Source organism: Mesoplodon densirostris, chromosome 16, assembly GCF_025265405.1.
Source record: "Mesoplodon densirostris isolate mMesDen1 chromosome 16, mMesDen1 primary haplotype, whole genome shotgun sequence".
Lineage (NCBI taxonomy): Eukaryota > Metazoa > Chordata > Mammalia > Artiodactyla > Ziphiidae > Mesoplodon > Mesoplodon densirostris.
Window position 1 is genome coordinate 28,772,973 of NC_082676.1, and position 17,578 is coordinate 28,790,550.

Consider the following 17,578-nt stretch of genomic DNA (forward strand, 5'->3'; position numbering starts at 1 on the left):
TGTCCCAGAAGTATTTCCTGTCACCTCCAAGCTTTCATGTCTATCAGCAGAGGAAGCGCCCCACCTTCACAAGTCCCCCCACTGACCACCACCCTCCCCTTTTCCCTGTAAGATTCTTGACTTCAAGCAACTACAGGGAGGAGTGGCTTCTGAGTGCCCAGCCTGGGGACCCTGTAGCAACATAGGAAGACATGGGCTCCTGACACCTGAGTCTAGGATATGAACTCTTGCTCACATGGGGCCCCCAGCACCCTCTAGGGAACACCTCCCCCTCCCCATCCGCAGTCTGCAGAGCCAGGAATGGGCGTGCATGGTGCTGCTGGGATTGCACTGGCCCCTCTTTGCTCTGTCCATTCTACCCTTCCCAGAGCTGCTCCCCCATGAGGCCTAGTGAAGGAGCAAGATCACAACAATGGAGAGAAAAACTCCTGATGCTTTTAAGTGTGCTGAGCCCTGCATTTTAGGAATGCTCAGCACATCATGAGACACTGTAGTATCTGTCTGATCTGTGGTAAAGCTAGACTTGCCTCCATACAGGACTTTTTAAAATGCTTATTGCTAAAGAACAGAACAATACAAGGTTTTAAGAGGACAGGCCTGGAGTTTTCTCCACACTTTGACAAGCACAGTGGGGTGTGCAGAGAGCAGGGTCGTGAGTCTAGGTACTTGGGTTCAATCTTGACTCCCCTACCTGCTCACAAATCAGGTCCTGTCTCTGAGCCTCAGTGTCCTCATATGTAAAAGGGACAACAGACGGCCCTACCCTCAGAGCACTGGTTATAAGGAGTAAATGCCATGAGGAACATTCAGAATCTGACAGGCTGCTGCTCCCCTCCCCCTCCTTCCCTTGTCATCCAGGGAATCCTCTGAGCAGGCGGCCTGGGGAAGAGGACGAGCAGCCTCCTGGGAGGCAGCAGATCTGAGTGGCAGTGGAACCACTTATTAGCTGTGATTGGCTGAGCAAGGAACCGACAAACTGGGAAGTTTAGTGATATCTGCAAAATCAGGACAAAGCCACCTTCCCTGCTAATGCCTGGAGCTCTGGGAAGATTCATTTGCTACCATGACTAGGAGGGAAAGTTGGCAATATAATCACACAAATTAAAATACACATACTCTCTGATCTAGCAATGCTACTTGCAGTGGGTATTTCCCCTTTGAGGAGAGTGACACATGGAAAGGTTATCCACTGCGGTGCTGTTTCAATAGACCGAGGTTAGGAACACCTTAGTATCTGTCAACAGGAGACTGTAAAATGAAAACGATTGTCTCCATACCCTGAATGTTAAGTAGCTATTGAAACAATGCGCAGCTCTAGGTGCTGATATGGACTGAGGGATTTGGGATCATGTGACTGAAAGTAAGGAGAAGTTTCCAGTCGCCTCAGGACTTAGGGCCTGAATGCGAGGAGCCTTCTGACCCTATGGGAAAGCAATGAAAACATCATGTTCAATGGTTAATTCAAGGAGCTTTTATTCTTCAACTTCCATGTACCAGGCTCTTCCATGAAACCAGTTCCAATGCTGGTACAGGAAAGAGCCTGGCCTGGAATCAGATTGGGTTCTGGAAGGATACCCTCACTCACTGACCATGGGACTGTGGTCTGGGTTCCAGTCACCTCTTGGCCTCAGGCCGCCATCTGTACATGGAGGGTTGGGCAGACAGTGTCAAAAGGCCCCTCCTGTGTCACAGTCCAGGATTCAGGAGTCAGGAAGAGGATCCAGGGTCTTTGTCAGAAAACTCTAAATGAGCACCTTTGCTACCTCAATGGGGCAGCCCCTAAGTCACCCACATGGGGAACCTCTTCCCTGGGGAGGGACATTCTGAGATGACCCAGCTGTGCTGGGAGCCTTCAGTGACTGTGTGAGTTGGTCCCTGAATCACAGGAGGGTTTTCCTGACAGACCCCCAGGAAACACTGAACCTCTGGGCATCTCCTCTAGCCTGGGCCGTCCGAGTGAACACTGAACCTATGCCTCTAGGAACTTCTTCTCAGTGTGATGTTTCTGAAGAGGAAATAAAGAAACCCTGCCCTGGATAGACTTCTCTTTGGAAGGGGAGAGAACATAAGTTCCATGGGAGAAGAGCCCTGTCTGCTTTGTTCACTGCTGCTTCCACAACATCTGGAGCAGGGCCTGGCACACAGTAGGTGCTCAATAGGTGCTGAATAAAGAGAAGACTCAGCCACATTGAGGGGAGCACTCTCTGGAGGCAGGAGCTGATACCTGGGCTGTGATGGGGCAAGTCGCTCAGACTTTCAGTTCCCTCATCCCTGGAACCAAAGGGTTAGACAGGATGGAAAAGGCAAGGGCTGTGGAGCCAGGCAGACTGGGGTTCCAGACTTTTCCCAGCTTTACCAGTTGTGGGGCCTTTGGCAAATAGCACAACCTCTGCAGGCCTCAGTTTCTCTGATCTGTAAAAGGGAGTGAAATCAGATCATGATATAAACACCCACTGCTGCACTTGATTCTTTTTTTTTCTTTTTTCTCAAAGGGTGGAGGGCATTCTTGTTGACTTGTTGTCACAGACCAGGGGGACAAAAGAGACCCAGGCCATACTCACCACTCACAGTGAGATGAGTGCCTGGTCCAGACTTAACCTCCACGTCAGGGTTTCCTTTCTGGAACTTCACACAGTAGTACATACCGGTGTCTGCTGGGGTGATGTTATTGATGCGGATGGAAAAGTCCAAGTTGTCTCTCTTTGTAGTATCTGCAACAGTTGTTACTCGAGGGAAGGAGCCTCCTTTGAAACTGTAGATTAACTCTCGGCCTGGCTCTGTGCCCCTGAACCACTTGGTGGGCCCCACGGGGAACAGGGAGGTCATGTCGCAGTGCAGAGTGGCCATCTCTCCTGCAGCAACTGAAACTGACCTCTCAGGCTGAATCACCTGCACCTCGTTCTCACCTGCCACTCCTGGAGGGAAACACAATCCAGTTATTTATTCATCCTTATGTGATCCTGTAGGTTTTCTCAATTATTTATCAACAACAGTTTTCATTAACTTAGTGTACCATGAGCTAGCCTTGAACTCAGCCCATTGTGTGTATATTGCATGCAACCTGCACAATGAACCTATAACGTGAGACCCTAATAGAAGAGAGGAATTGAGGCACAGAGAGGTTAAATGATGTGGCAGAGAATGGGTTTGAGTGATTCAGCCCTCATTAGAAGTGTCATACTTCACCAAATATTTCTGGCTGTTCACTTTGTGGCCTCCTGGAGTGCTGCACTTCTGACCTTTGCATTAGGTGGGACCACATGGCTTCTTTAGACCACTGAATTGTGAGGAGAAGTGATGGATATATTTCGTAGGTTATTCATTTAACTGCAAGAGCCTTTATGGACCAACTTCCATCTTCCCCAGAGATCCACATTCTCATGATGAGGTTGGCTCCAACAACCTGGATACTTGAGTGGCAGTGATGTGCAGAGCTCCCAACACAATGAACATTTAGTTTAAGAAGAAAGTAAAATATTGTTTCAAGTCCCTAGCATTTTTTCCCAATGACATAGTCATGTTTTATTAATTACCTAAGGCTGCTGTAATAAATTATCAAAAATTTAGTGGCTTGAAGTAACAGTTTTATTATAATTCTGGATGTCAAAGTACCAGAAATGGTATTACTGGACTAAAATCAAGGAGTTAGTTGGGCTACATTTCTTCTGGAGGCTCTGATCATTGTCTCTCCAAATTTTTGAGACTGTCTACATGCCTTTTCTCATGGTTTCCATCTTCTTATGACTCTAATGTTGCTTCCATTGTCACTTGTACTTCTCTAACTTTGGCTTTCCTGCCTTATTCTTATAAGATTATATTGAGCCCACACTGATAATCTAGGATATTCTCCCCATAGCAAGGGTCTTAACTTAATCACTTTTACAAAATCTCTTTTTCCAAGTAGAGTAAAATATTCACAGGTGAGTATAGGACATAGATCTCTTTGGGGGGGCTACTTTCTTTTTTTCTTTTTACTTGATTTATAACTTTTTTACCCTGAAATATTGTTGATTTACAATGTTTTGGTAATTTCTGCTGTACAAAAATTGACTCATTTTTACGTATATATATATTCTTGTATATACATATATACATTCTTTTTTTAATATGTTCTTTTCCATTATGGCTTATCATAGCATACTGAATATAGTTCTCTGTGCTATATAGTAAGACCTTGTTGTTTACCCATTCTATATATAATAGATTACATTACCCCTACCCTCTCCCCCTTGGCAACCACAAGTTTGGTCTCTATGTCCGTGAGTCTGTTTCCGTTTTGTGGTTAGGTTCATTTGTCTCATCTTTTTTGGGGAGGTGGGTCCATGTGGCATAGCTTGCGAGATCCTTGTTCCCTGACCAGGGATCGAACCCAGGCCCCCTGCAGTGGAAGTGTGGAGTCCTAACCACTGGACCATCAGAGAATTCCCTGTGTCATCTTTTAGATTCCACATATAAATATCATATGGTGTTTCTCTTTTCTCTTTCTGACTTACTTCACTTAGTATGATAATCTCTAGTTGTGTCCATGTTGCTGCAAATGACATTATTTCATTCTTTTTTATGGCTGAATAGTATTCCATTGTATATATGTACCACATCTTCTTTATCCATTCATCTGTTGATGGACTTTTAGGTTGTTCCCATGTCTTAGTTATTGTGAATAGTGCTGCTATGAACATAGGGGTGCATGTATCTTTTTGGATAAGAGTTTTGTCTGGATATATGCCCATGAGTGGGATCGCTGGATCATATGGTAATTCTTTTTTTATTTTTCTGAGGAACCTCCATATTGTTTTCCATAGTGGCTGTACCAACTTACATTCCTGCCAACAGTATAGGAGAGTTCTCTTTTCTCCACATCCTCTCCAGCATTTGTTATTTGTAGAGCTTTTAAGGGTGACCATTCTGACTGATGTGAGGTGGTACCTAATTTTAGTTTTGATTTGAATTTCTCTAATAATTAATAAGCATCTTTTCATGTGCCTATTGGCCACTTGTATTTATTCTTTGGAGAAATGTTGTTGAGTTGTATGAGCTGTTTGTATATTTTGGAAAGCAAGCCCTTGTTGGTCAAATCCTTTGTGAATATTTTCTCCCATTCAGTAGGTTGTCTTTTTGTTTTGTTTATGGTTTCTTTTGCTATGCAAAAGTTTGTAAATGTGATTAAGTCCCATTGTTTGTTTTTATTTCTATTGCCTTGGGAGACTGACCTAAGAAAACTTTGGTACAATTTATGTCAAAAAATGTTTTGCCTATGATCTCTTCTAGGAGTTTTATGGTGTCATGACTTATGTTTAAGTCTTTAAGACATTTTGAGTTTATTTTTTTATATGGTGAAAGGGTATGTTCGATTTACATGCAGCTGTCCAACTTTCCCAACACCACTTGCTGAAGAGACTGTCTTTTTCCCATTATATATTCTTGCTTCTTTTGTCAAAGATTAATTGACTGTAAGTGTGTGGGTTTATTTCTGCACTCTCTATTCTGTTCCATTGATCCATATGTCTGTTTTTGTGCCAATACCATGTTGTTTTGCCAATACTGTAGCTTTGTAGTACTGTCTGAAGTTTGGGAGGGCTATGCTTCCTGCTTTGTTCTTTTTCTTCAGGATTGCTTTGGCAATTCTGAGTCTTTTGTGGTTCCATATAAATTGTAGGAGCATTTGTTCTAGTTCTGGGGAAAATGTCATGGGTAATTTGATAGGGATTGAAATAAACCTGTAGATTGCTTTGAGTAGTATGGCCATTTTAACAATATTAATTCTTCCAATCCAAAAGCATGGGCTATCTTTCCTTTTCTTTGAATAATCTTCAATTCCTTTATTAATGTTTTATAGTTCTCAGTGTATAAGTTTTTCATCTCCTTAGTCAGGATTATTACTAAGTATTTTATTTTTGGGGGTGTGAGTTTTAAAGGTATTGTTTTTTTTACATTCCCTTCCTGATATTACATTGTGAGTGTAAAGAAATGCAACCAATTTCTCTGTATTAATCTTGTATCTTGCTACCTTGTGGCATTTGTTGATCAGTTCTAGTAGTTTTTGTGTGGAGTCTTTAGGATTTTCTATATATAGTATCATGTCATCTGCATATAATGACAATTTTACCTCTTCCCTTCCAATTTAGATATTTTTACTTCTTTTTCTTCTCTGATTTCTGTAGCTGGGACTTCCAGTACTATGTTGAATAGAAGAGGTGAGAGTGGGCATCCTTGTCTTTTTCCAGATTTTAGTGGAAAATTTTTCAGATTTTCACCATTGAGTATTATTTTAGCTGTGCATTTGTCATAAATAGTTTTGTTCCCTGTATGCCCACTTTAGCAAGAGTTTTTATCATGAACTGATGTTGAATTTTGTGAAATGTTTTTTCTGCATCTACTGAGATGATCATGTGGTATTGTTTCTGGGGTGTATAGTATTGATTTATTTCTGTATGTGTGTGTATCGTATTGATTTATTTCTGTATGTCAAAACATCCTTGTGAACTTGGGATGAATCCAACTTGTCTGTGGTGTATGATCTTGTTCATGTGTTGCTGGATTTGTTTTGCTAATGTTTTGTTGAGAATTTTTGCATCTATATTCATCAAAGATATTGGCTTGTAATTTTCTTTTTTGGTGGTGTCTTTGTGTGGTTGTGATATCAGGGTAATGGTGGCTTCATGGAATGTCTCTGGGAGTGTTCCCTCCTCTTCAACTTTTTGGAGGAGTTTGAGAAGGATCAGTGTAAGTTCTTCTATGTATGTTTGGTAGAGTTCACCTGTGAAGCCATCTGGTCCCGGACTTTTGTTTGTAGGAAGTTTTTTTATTACAGATTCTACTTCACCTCTCATGATCAGTCTGTTCAAATTATGTATTTCTTCTTGATTCATTACTGGTGGGCTGTATGTTTCTAGAAACTTGTCCATGTCTTCTATGTTGTCAAATTTGTTGGCATATAATTGTTCATAGTATTCCCTTATGGTTTTTTATATTTCTGCAGTATCAGATGTAATGTCTCCTTTTTCATTTCTTATTTTGTTTATTCAGGATCTCTCTCTTTTCTTCTTGGTGAGCCTGGCCAAAGGTTTGTCAATCTTGTTATCCTTTCAAAGAACCAATTCTTGGTTTTATTGATTTTTTTCTACTGTTTTTTTAATCTCTATTTTATTTCCTCTCTGATATTTATTATTTCCTCCTTTCTGCTGGCTTTACATTTTGTTTGTTCTTTTTTTCTAATTCTTTTAAGTGGTAGACTATGTTGCTTATTTGAGGATCTTCTTGTTTTTTTGATGAAGGCTATGAACTTCCCTCTAAGGACTGCATTTGTTGCAGTCCCATAGATTTTGTATTGTTGTGTTTTCATTGTCATTTGTCTCAAGGTAATTTTTTTAAATTTCCTCTTTGATTTCATCGTCGACCCATTGGTTTTTTAGTAGCATGTTATTTGGTCTCCATGTAATCTTTTTCCTCATTTATTTTTCTGTGGTTGATTTTAGTTGAATGCTGTTGTGTTCAGAAAAGATGTTTGAGATAATTTCTATACTCTTAAATTCATTGAGGTCTGTTTTGTGTCCCAATATGTGATCATTCCTAAAGAATGTTCCATGTGCACTTGAAAAGAATGTGTAGTCTGTTTTTTTTTAATGTAAAGTCCTAAAAACATCAATGAAGTCTAACTGTTCTATTGTATCATCTAGGACATTCTGTCTAGAAGATCTGTCCATTGATGTGAGTGGGGTGTTAAAGTCTAATTGTTGTATTCCTGTCAATTTCTCCCTTTATTTCTGTTTTATGTATTTGGCTGCTCCTATATTATGTGCATATATGTTGACTAGTGTAAAATCCTCTTCTTATGTTGAGCCTTTTATCATTATATAGTGTCCTTCTTTATCTTTATGGCCTTTGGTTTTGTTTTTTTTTTTTGAGCTTCCATCATTTTATTCATTATAGCTAATATCAAGAGCCTAATACGTGTCAATCACTATATTTAGTGCTTTACATACATTATCTTTTTCTAAAGAAGGCTTTAAAATGGAAGCATTATATGCATACAAATCACATAAATACACAAATACATATACATGCATAAGTCATGAGCATATTGTGTGTTATCATAAAGTGAGCATACCCACGTAGTCACCACTTAGGTCAAGAAGTGGAATGTTCCCAGGACTCCAGAAGCATTCCTCGTGTCTCCTCCCAGTGACTCCTCTCTTTCTTCTTTCTGAAATTTACTGCTGTCGTGACTTCTAACACCATAGGTTGGTTATACCTCTTTTTGAACTTTGTGTAAAATGGAATCCAGCAGTTTGCATTGTTTTCCTCAACATTACGTTTGTGAGATTCACTCACTTTGTTCCATATAGTAGTAATTTATTCAATCTTGCTTCATTCTAATGTGTGGCTGCCACACAACTTAAGTAAGGGGATGGAAAAAGATATTTCATGGAAACTGAAATGGGAAGAAAGTGGGGGTCACAATACTCATATCAGGCAAAATAGACTTTAAAACAAAGGCCCTATAGATATGGGAACGTATGTATAGGGCCTTTGCTTTAAAGTCTATTTTGTCTGATATGAGTATTGTGACCCCCACTTTCTTCCCATTTCTGTTTGCGTGAAATATCTTTTTCCATCCCCTTACTTTCAATCTATGTGTGTCTTTTGCCCTAAACTGGGTCTCCTGTAGGCAGCATATTGTAGTCTCTTGTTTTTTTAATCCAATCTGCCACCCTGTACCTTTTGACTGGAGCTTTCATTCCATTGATATTTAATGTAATTATTGATAGCTATGTATTTATTGCCATTTTAAGCCTGTTTCCCCATTGATTTTGTATTTCTTCTTTGTCCCTTTCATTTTCTTTTTGTGGTTTGATGATTTTCTTTTGTATTATACTTATTTCTCTTCTTTCTGGTTTTTGTGAGTCTATTGTATGTTTTTGATTTGTGGTTACTTGTTTTTCAAGTATATTAACCCCATCTATATCTACTTGCCTTAGACTGGTAGTCATAGAGGCTCAAACACATTCTAGGAAATGAAAACAAATGTACATTTTCTTACTCTCCTCCCCCACATTTTATCAGTATGATTCTGATGTCCTCCTTTAAGTCTTCATGTTCATCCTTTTGCTGTTCATTGTGGTTATCATCACTTTCACAGAATTTTTTTGATTTTTAAAATCTGCATACTAGCTTATTTAAGTGATTTGCTTTCCAACTGTGATTTTGTCTTTCCTATATATTCTTACTTCTTTTCTAGAGAAGACCTTTCAATATTTCCTTTAGAATAGGTTTAGTATTGCTGTTTTCTTTTAGCTTTGCTTGTCTGAGAAATTCTTTATCTCTCCTTCTATTCTAAATGATAATCTTGCTGGGTAGAGTATTCTAGGTTGCAGATTTTTTCTTTTCAGGGCTTTGAATATATCTTGCCACTTCCTTCTGGTTTGCAAAGTGTCTGTAGAGAAATCTGCTGACAGCCTTATAGGGGTTCCCTTGTAATTAACTGTTTTTCTCTTGCTGCTTTTAGAATCCACTCTTTATCAACTTTTGCCATTTTTTATTAGAATACATCTTAGTGTAGGTCTCTTTGGGCTTACCTTCTTTGGGACCCTCTGTGCTTCCTATACCTGGATATCTGTTTTCTTCTTTAGGTGTGGGAAGTCTTCAGCCACAATTTCTTCAAATACATTTTTGATCACCTTTTTCTCTTTCTTTCCTTTCTGGAATCCCTGTTTTGTGTAGATTGGCAAGTTTTATATTATCCCATAGGTCTCTTACATTGCTTTCATTTTTTTTATTTGGTTTTCTGTCTGTTGTCCTGATTGGGTGATTTCCATTATTCTATCTTCCAGATCACTTATGTGTTCTTCTGCATTATTCATTCTGCTATTCATTGCCTTTAGTTCACTCTTCGTCTCAGCAAATGAGTTTTCTATTTTTTCTTGGTTCCTCTTCCTAGTTTCTACTTCCTTTTTACAGTGTTCCGCACTTCTGTTGATACCCTTTCTTAATTCCGTCAGTATTTTCATTATCTCCTTTTTGAAATCTGTGTCTATTAGACTAAAGAGCTCTGTTTCAGTGTTTATTCTTTCAGGGGAATCTCTTGGTCTTTTAACTGGGATTGGCTCCTCTGCTTCTTCATTTTACTTATATTTTTCTTATTCTGTGAGTTTAGGAGAAAAAATTATCTACTGTGGTCTTGGAAGACTATTTACATGTGGGAATGTCCCTGTGTAGCTTGTGTGGGTTTAACATTTTTGATGTGAGGGCTGTTTTTAGTATGGATGCCTGCCAACTCTTTCCTCAGTGTGTGTTGGCCATTATCCCCTTGGTAGGGGGTATGCAGATGCAGTGGTTGGTGCCTGGTCCTGGGGTTCTTGGCAGCAGTGTTGGCTCACACGTGCCTTGGAGCATGTGATGGGAGTGGAGGCAGCTCTCAACTACTCCTGTAGCCCCAGGGGGCAGCAGTGGCATATTGTAACTGCTCCTCGTGACTGTTCCTGAAGCAAAGGGTTGGTGGTGGTGACTGACAATAGCTCCTGGAGCTTGTGTAGGCAGTGTCCTGCCACCTGAAAGCATGCCTGGGGGAAAAGGCTGCAATGGCATGTCCTGCTCCTCCCCTCACACATCACCCAAACAATGGTGCCTGGCCTCTAAGGTGACCCAGGCTTCCTCTGCATACACCCTTAGGTGGGGTTGAACCAGGCTCCAGGCCCTTCAAGCTGTTCCCACGCAGACCACCCCAATTCTTCCCCGGGTCTGATCTCTGAATCCCAAGCTTCAGCACCCAGCCACCTGCCGCATGGGCAGAAGAACATCTCAGGCTGGGGAGTGCAGGGCTGTGGCACTGACCATCTGTGCCAGTCTCTTTCCATTCTGGCTGCTGCAAACCAGTTGTTGTATTCTCTTCTGAGGTTCTGAAGCTCCCCATCTGTCCTAGCTGATCTCCCCACTGGTGAGGGGACTTGTCAGGGTGCAGAACCTTTCCTCTTTCACAGCTCCCTCCAATGGGTACAGGTCCCATCCAGATTCCTGTCTCATTTTCATTATTTTTTCTTTTGCCCTACCCGGTTACATGGAGAATTTCTTGCCCTTTCAGAAGTCTAAGTTCTTCTGTCAGTGTTCATTAGATATTCTGTGAGAATTATTCCACATGTAGATATATTTTTGATGTATCTATGGGAGGAGTTGAGCTTCACATCTTCCTCGTCCACCATCTTGATTGCTCCTCCTATATTGGAGGGGTACTTTCTGTCTACCACACACATCTGTCCTGACAGTTACAAAAACCAGTTGCCATAAGAAAACTCTATGTATGTGTCATTTTCACACAGGATGAATGACAGGGCAACTTATTGGAATCTGAAGAAGGGCTATTCAAGCAGCCCACTGGTCAAATAGTTTGTAAAATTAAACTAGATCAATGACAGAAGAGGAAATAAAATGTTCACAAATACATAGAAATCAAACAACCTTCTCTTAAAAAATCAGTAGGTCAAAGAAGAAATCACAAGGGAAATTAGAATGCCTGGAGAAAAATGAAAACATAAACACATAACACCAAAATGTGCAAGATGCACAGAAAGCAATCCTAAAGGGAAATTTATGGCTGAAAATGCAGACATTTAAGAAAAGATCACAGGGCTTCCCTGGTGGTGCAGTGGTTGAGAGTCCGCTTGCCGATGCAGGGTACGTGGGTTCATGCCCCAGTCCAGGAGGATCCCACATGCCACGGAGCAGCTGGGCCTGTGAGCCATGGCCGCTAAGCCTGCGTGTCCGGAGCCTGTGCTCTGCAGCGGGAGAGGCCACAACAGTGAGAGGCCCGCATACCGCAAAAAAAAAAAAAAAAAAAAAAAAAAAAAAAAAAAAATCACTTGACTATATATGTGAGGGTTTATTTCTAGGTTTTCTATTCATTGCCATTGGTCTGTATATGTTTCTTAATGTGAGTACCACACTATTTTGATTATTGTAGCTTTGTATTAAGGTTTTAAATCTGGAAATGTGACTCCACAAACTATGTGCTTCTTTTTCAAGATTGTTTGCTGATTTGAGGTTCCTTGAGATTTCATATGAAATTTAGAATGGAGTATTCTAGTTCTGAAAAAGAATGTCTTTGAGAGTTTAATAGGGGTTGTATAGAAAGTTGTAGTTTCTTCAGTTAATATTGACATTTTAACAATATTGTCTCCCAATCTATAATATCAAGATGTTTTGTTCATTTATTTATGTCTTCTTTATTTTCTTTCAGCAATGTTTTGTACTTTTTGATGCACAAGTCTTTCATTTCCATGGTGAAATTTACTCCTGAGTATTTTACACTTTTTGTAGCTATTACAAATGAAATTGCTAGCTTAACTTCCTTTTTGGATTGTTTGTCACTAGTGTGTAGAAAAGCAACTGATGTTTGTGTGTTGACTTTATATCTCAAAAATTTGCTGAATTTATTTATTAGCTCTAATGCTTTTAAATGTTGGAATCTTTAGAACTGCTACATAAAAAATCATGTCATGTACAAACAAGAGAGTTTTACTTTTTTTTTTCCAATTTGAATGCCTTTTATATATTTTTCCTGCCTAATTGCTTTTGTTGGAACTTCCATTATTGTGTTGACTAGAAGTGGCAAAAGTGGACATCTTTGTTCTATTCCTGATCTTAGGGGAAAAGCTTACAGAATTTCACCATCAACTAGGCTGTTAGCTGTGGGTTTTTCATATATGACTTCATTTATTGGGCAATTTTCCATCTATTCCTAGTTTATTGATTGTTTTTATCATGGAAAATGTTGACTTTTATTAAATGCTTGTTCTGCGTCAGATGAGATGATCTTTTTTTCCTCTTTATTCTATTAAAGTAGTAAAATGAATTGTTTGATTTTCATATGTTGAACCATTTTCACAATAAATCCCAGTTGGTCATGGTGCATAATTCTTTTAATATGCTATTGAATTGGGTTTGATAACATTTTGTTGATGATTGTTGCATCAATAGTCATAAAAGATATTGGTCTGTATTTTCTTCTTATTCCTTTGTCTGGCTTTGGTGTCAGAATAATGCCAAGAATGAGTTTTAATAGGCTCTGAAAAAATTAAGAAGTCTTCCTTCCTCTTCCGTTTTTTGGAAGTGTTTGAGGAGGAATAATGTTAGTTTTCTTTAAAAGTTTGGGAGAATTCAGCAGTGAAGCCAAGTGGTCCTGGGCTTTCTTTGTTGGGAGGTTTTTGATTATTGATTGAATATCATTGCTAGTTATAGGACTACTCTGATTTTATATTTCTTCATAATTCAGCCTTGGTGTAGTATATTTCTAGAAACTGGTCCATTTTATCTAGGTTATCCAATTTTTTGGTGTTTAATCGTTCATAGTACTCTTTTATAATCATTTTTATCTCTGTAAAATTATTAGTAGGTTCTTTTATTTCTGATTTTAGTTATTTGGGCCTTCTCTCTCTCTTTCTCCCTGTTTTTTTGTTTCTTAGTCAATCTAGCTAAAATTTTGTCAATTGTATTAATCTTTTTGAAGAACCACTCTTGGTTTTGTTGATTTTCTCTGTTATTTTTTAATTCACATTTTATTTTTCTCTTCACTAATCTTGACTATTTCCTTTCTTTTCTAGCTTTGGGTTTTGGGTTTACTTTACTCTTCTTTCTCTAGTTTCTTATGGTGTATAGTATAAGGCCTAGCTGCTCCGCGGTATGTGGGACTCTCCCAGACCGGGGCACGAACCCACGTCTCCTGCATCGGCAGGCAGACTCTCAACCACTGTGCCACCAGGGAAGCCCTAGTCAAGTGATTTTTAACAAGGGTGTCAAGATCATTCAATGGACAAAGAACAGTGTTTTCAATACATGAATCTGAGGAAACTTGATATTTACATGCAAAAGAATGAAGCTGATCGTTACCTTACACCATATACAAAAAAGGTGTATAATCAAAGATCTAAATGTAAGAGCTAAAACTATAAAATTCTGAGAAAAACTCACAGGTGAAACATTACATGACATTGAATTTAGCAATAATTTCTTGGATATGACACTGAAGGCAACAAAAAAAATTTTAGAAATTTTAATCTTGACTTCATCAAGATTAAAACTTTCCTGCACCAGAGGATACTATCAAGAGAGTGAAAAGACAATTTACAGAATGAGAGAAAACATTTGCAAAGCATATATCTCATAAGGGATATGTATCAAGAATATTTAAAGAAATCCTACTATTCAAAAACAAAATAACAAACAACTCAATTTTAAAATGAACAAAAGAATTGAATAGATGTTTCTTTAAAGAAGATATACAGATGGTCAATAAGCATGTGAAACGATGTTCAACATCACTAATAATTGGGAAAATGCAAATTAAAACCACAGTGAGATATCCCTACATATCCTGTAGGATGGCTGTTACCAAAAACAAAACAAAAAAATTGAAAATAATGGTTAGTAAAATGTTGAGAAATTGAAACTCTTGTGCATTGCTGATAGGAGTGCAAAAATGGTGGAGTCTCCATGGAAACACTAAACACTAAAAACACTAAACACTAAAAACACTAAAAACACTAAAAAACACTAGTGTTTTTTAAAAAGTTTTTTTAAACTCTTTGTTATTTTTTTAAGTTAAACGTAGAATTTACTATATGATCCAATAAATCCACTCTTAGGTGTATACCTTAAATAATTAAAAGCAGAAATTAAGCATACAATGGTCCATCAATGTTCATAGCTCCATTATTCTCAATACCAAAAGGTAGTAGAAACAACCCCAAATTTCATCAACTGATGAATGTATAAAGAAAATGTGGTGTGTGTGTGTGTGTGTGTGTGTGTGTTAAATGGAATACAACTCAGCTGTAAGAAAGAATGAAAATTTGCTATTTGCAGCAACATGGATGGACCTGGAAGGTATTGTGCTAAGTGAGGTAAGTCAGACAAAGACAAATACTGTATGATACCACTTATATTTGGAATCTAAAGAATACAACAAGCTAGTTAATATAACAAGAAAGAAACAGACTCACACTAGTGGTTACCAGCGGGTAGAGGGAAGGTGGGAGGGGCAATATAGGGGTAGGCGATTAAGAGTTACAAATTATTATGTATAAAATAAGCTACAAGGATATACTGTACAACACCAGAAATGTAGTCAATATTTTATAATAACTATAAATGGAGTATAACCTTTAAAAATTGTGAATCACTATATTGTACACTTGTAACGTAATATTTTACAGCACCTATATTTCAATAAAAAGGTGTAGTATAAACAACCCAAAATTCCATTAATGGATGAAAGGATAAACAAAATGTGATATATATATATATATATATATATATATATATATATATCTTTACATATATACACATATACATATAAAATATATATGAAATATGTATGAAATATATACAATATATTTCAGCCCTAAAAAATAATGATATTCTGACACCTTCCACAGCATATATGAACATTAAAAATATGCTCAGTGAAATAAGCTAGATTCAAGAGGAAAATAGATGATTCCACTTATATGAAGTCCATAGAATAGGCAAATTCACAGAGAAAAAGTAGAATACAAGTTACCAGTGGCTGCAGGGAAGGAGAACTGGGGAGTTATAGCTTAATGGATACAGAATTTCTGCTACAGATGTTGAAAAAGTTCTGGAAATGTATACTGGTGATGGCTTTACAACATTGTGAAGGAACATAGTGCCACTTTGTAACCTTCAAAATAGTTAAAATGGTAAATTTCATGTTATGTATATTTTACTGCAATAAAAGATGTTAACCAAAATAAGATGATTGCCCCATGCAGAGCCTTTGAATTGGACTAAATAGCTCAAAAGAAAATAAAATTTGTGGTTCTAAACGCTGATACATTTGAGAAGCCTACAAGTGAATGGGGAGATGGAACCATGGAGGCAAGCAAGGCAACAGTAAACTCCAAAATCGTGTTTTGAAAAGAATTGTGGGTGGTTGACTATGTTTAGACAATGAGTTATGAGTTGAAGGAACATAAGTCACCGCTGGGCCAATCATTTAACTACAGTTGCAAGTTTTCCAGGTTGATTTCACAGCCTCACTGACTACCAAGTTTCTGGAGATACAGAGAAATGTAAACACATTCCATCTTATCTGAAATGTCCTATTAAACAGGCATGGGTCTAACTGCAGAAATATAAACCAGAGGAGCAGGCTGTTGTGGCGCCACAAGCAAATCCTGTGTTCTTTTCTATTTCTTCCCTACTCCTTAGGGAGAAAATTTGTGGTTCACCTTTGCAGAGTGAGCTGGTAAACCCACCCACTAAGCACTGTTTCTAACCAATCATGCCACGTAAGGCGGGCACATGCTATTACAGGGCAGGTGCTGTGATGTGCCAAGAATATCAAGTGGTTTGGGTTTTTAAGTCTGGAGAAGAAGAGTGAGGTCAGGGAAGCTGAACTGCTAAGACAAAAATGGGAAGAAATATGAAAGAACGTTGGAGGGAGAAATGAAAGGAGAGGAGGAGAAAAGAGGGATCAGAGGGTTGAGAGGAGCCATGGGATAGCAAAAACTCTACAATCTGTGTATCAGTAATTCTCCTATAACCTCTCTGGTCTAGGCCTTTCCCTGGAACTCTGGACTTGTATGTCCAACTATACACTCGTCATCTTCTTTGGATAGAAATAAACATCCCACAGTTAACACATCTAAAACTGAACTGAATTTCCCCTACACCCTCTATATCTCACCTGAATCCCCTTTCTTCTTCCAGATGCTCAGATCTCAAAACCTTGGAGCTTTTCTCTCCCACCACAAATCCTACACATCAAGAAATCCTGTTGCCTCCTCTTCAGCGTGCATCCAGAATCTGAACTCCTTCTCTTATCTCTACTAGGTACTCTCCAGGTGCAACTCACTTTTACTTTTTTTGCATGAATGTCATGACCTCAAATGCTCTAGTTGCCTCTGTCTGTGTCCTCTGCAGTCTATTCTCAACGAAATGCTAGAATAAATTAAAACTCATGTTAGATCATGTCACTTCTCCCTTCAAAACTTTGCAATGGCAAAGATTTCACTCAGAGCAAAAGCCCAAATCCTTCAACACAGGATGATGGTTCTACTTTCAGGACCTTTGCACATGCTGTTTCCTGTCAGGAGGTCTCCTCCCCCAGATAACCACATGGCTCACTCCAGAACTTTCTTTCAATCTTGGCTCACATTTCCCCTTCTAAGTGATGTCCCCCCGCCACAAGACTACCAGGTTTAAAATACATCCCACGCTACAGATTCTCCAAATTCTGTCATCCGGCTACTCTTTTTTTTAACACATCACTTTCTAATATACTATGTTATTTACTTAATTATAAGTCTATTGTTTATTGTCAGTTCTTCCACTAAGATAAATACCCATGCAGGCTACTACTTTGACTTTTATTCACCAAGGTACCCCACATTCCTCTAAGAGTTCCTGGCATATAGTAGTATGCAAAAAATATATGTATGTTGTGGGAATTGCCCAGTGTGACATCTCCCTGAGGCATTTAATTCTAAGTGGGTAATCTCTGTGAAAATTATGTCAGAAACTGAGTTTCCCATGTAGATGAGTTGGTGAAAAACAAAAAAGGAAC

The 17,578-nt window shown here is 38.6% G+C and overlaps 1 protein-coding gene across 1 annotated transcript in view; it reads right to left on the reverse strand.

Annotated features, from left to right (window-relative positions):
* The window catches only part of LOC132475975 (signal-regulatory protein beta-1-like), a 33,108-nt gene that overhangs the window by 13,891 nt on the left and 1,639 nt on the right, over positions 1 to 17,578 (reverse strand). The window contains exon 2 of the mRNA XM_060077656.1: positions 2,562 to 2,915. Coding sequence (XP_059933639.1) covers positions 2,562 to 2,915 — 354 coding nt within the window. The remainder of the gene's footprint in view (positions 1 to 2,561; positions 2,916 to 17,578) is intronic.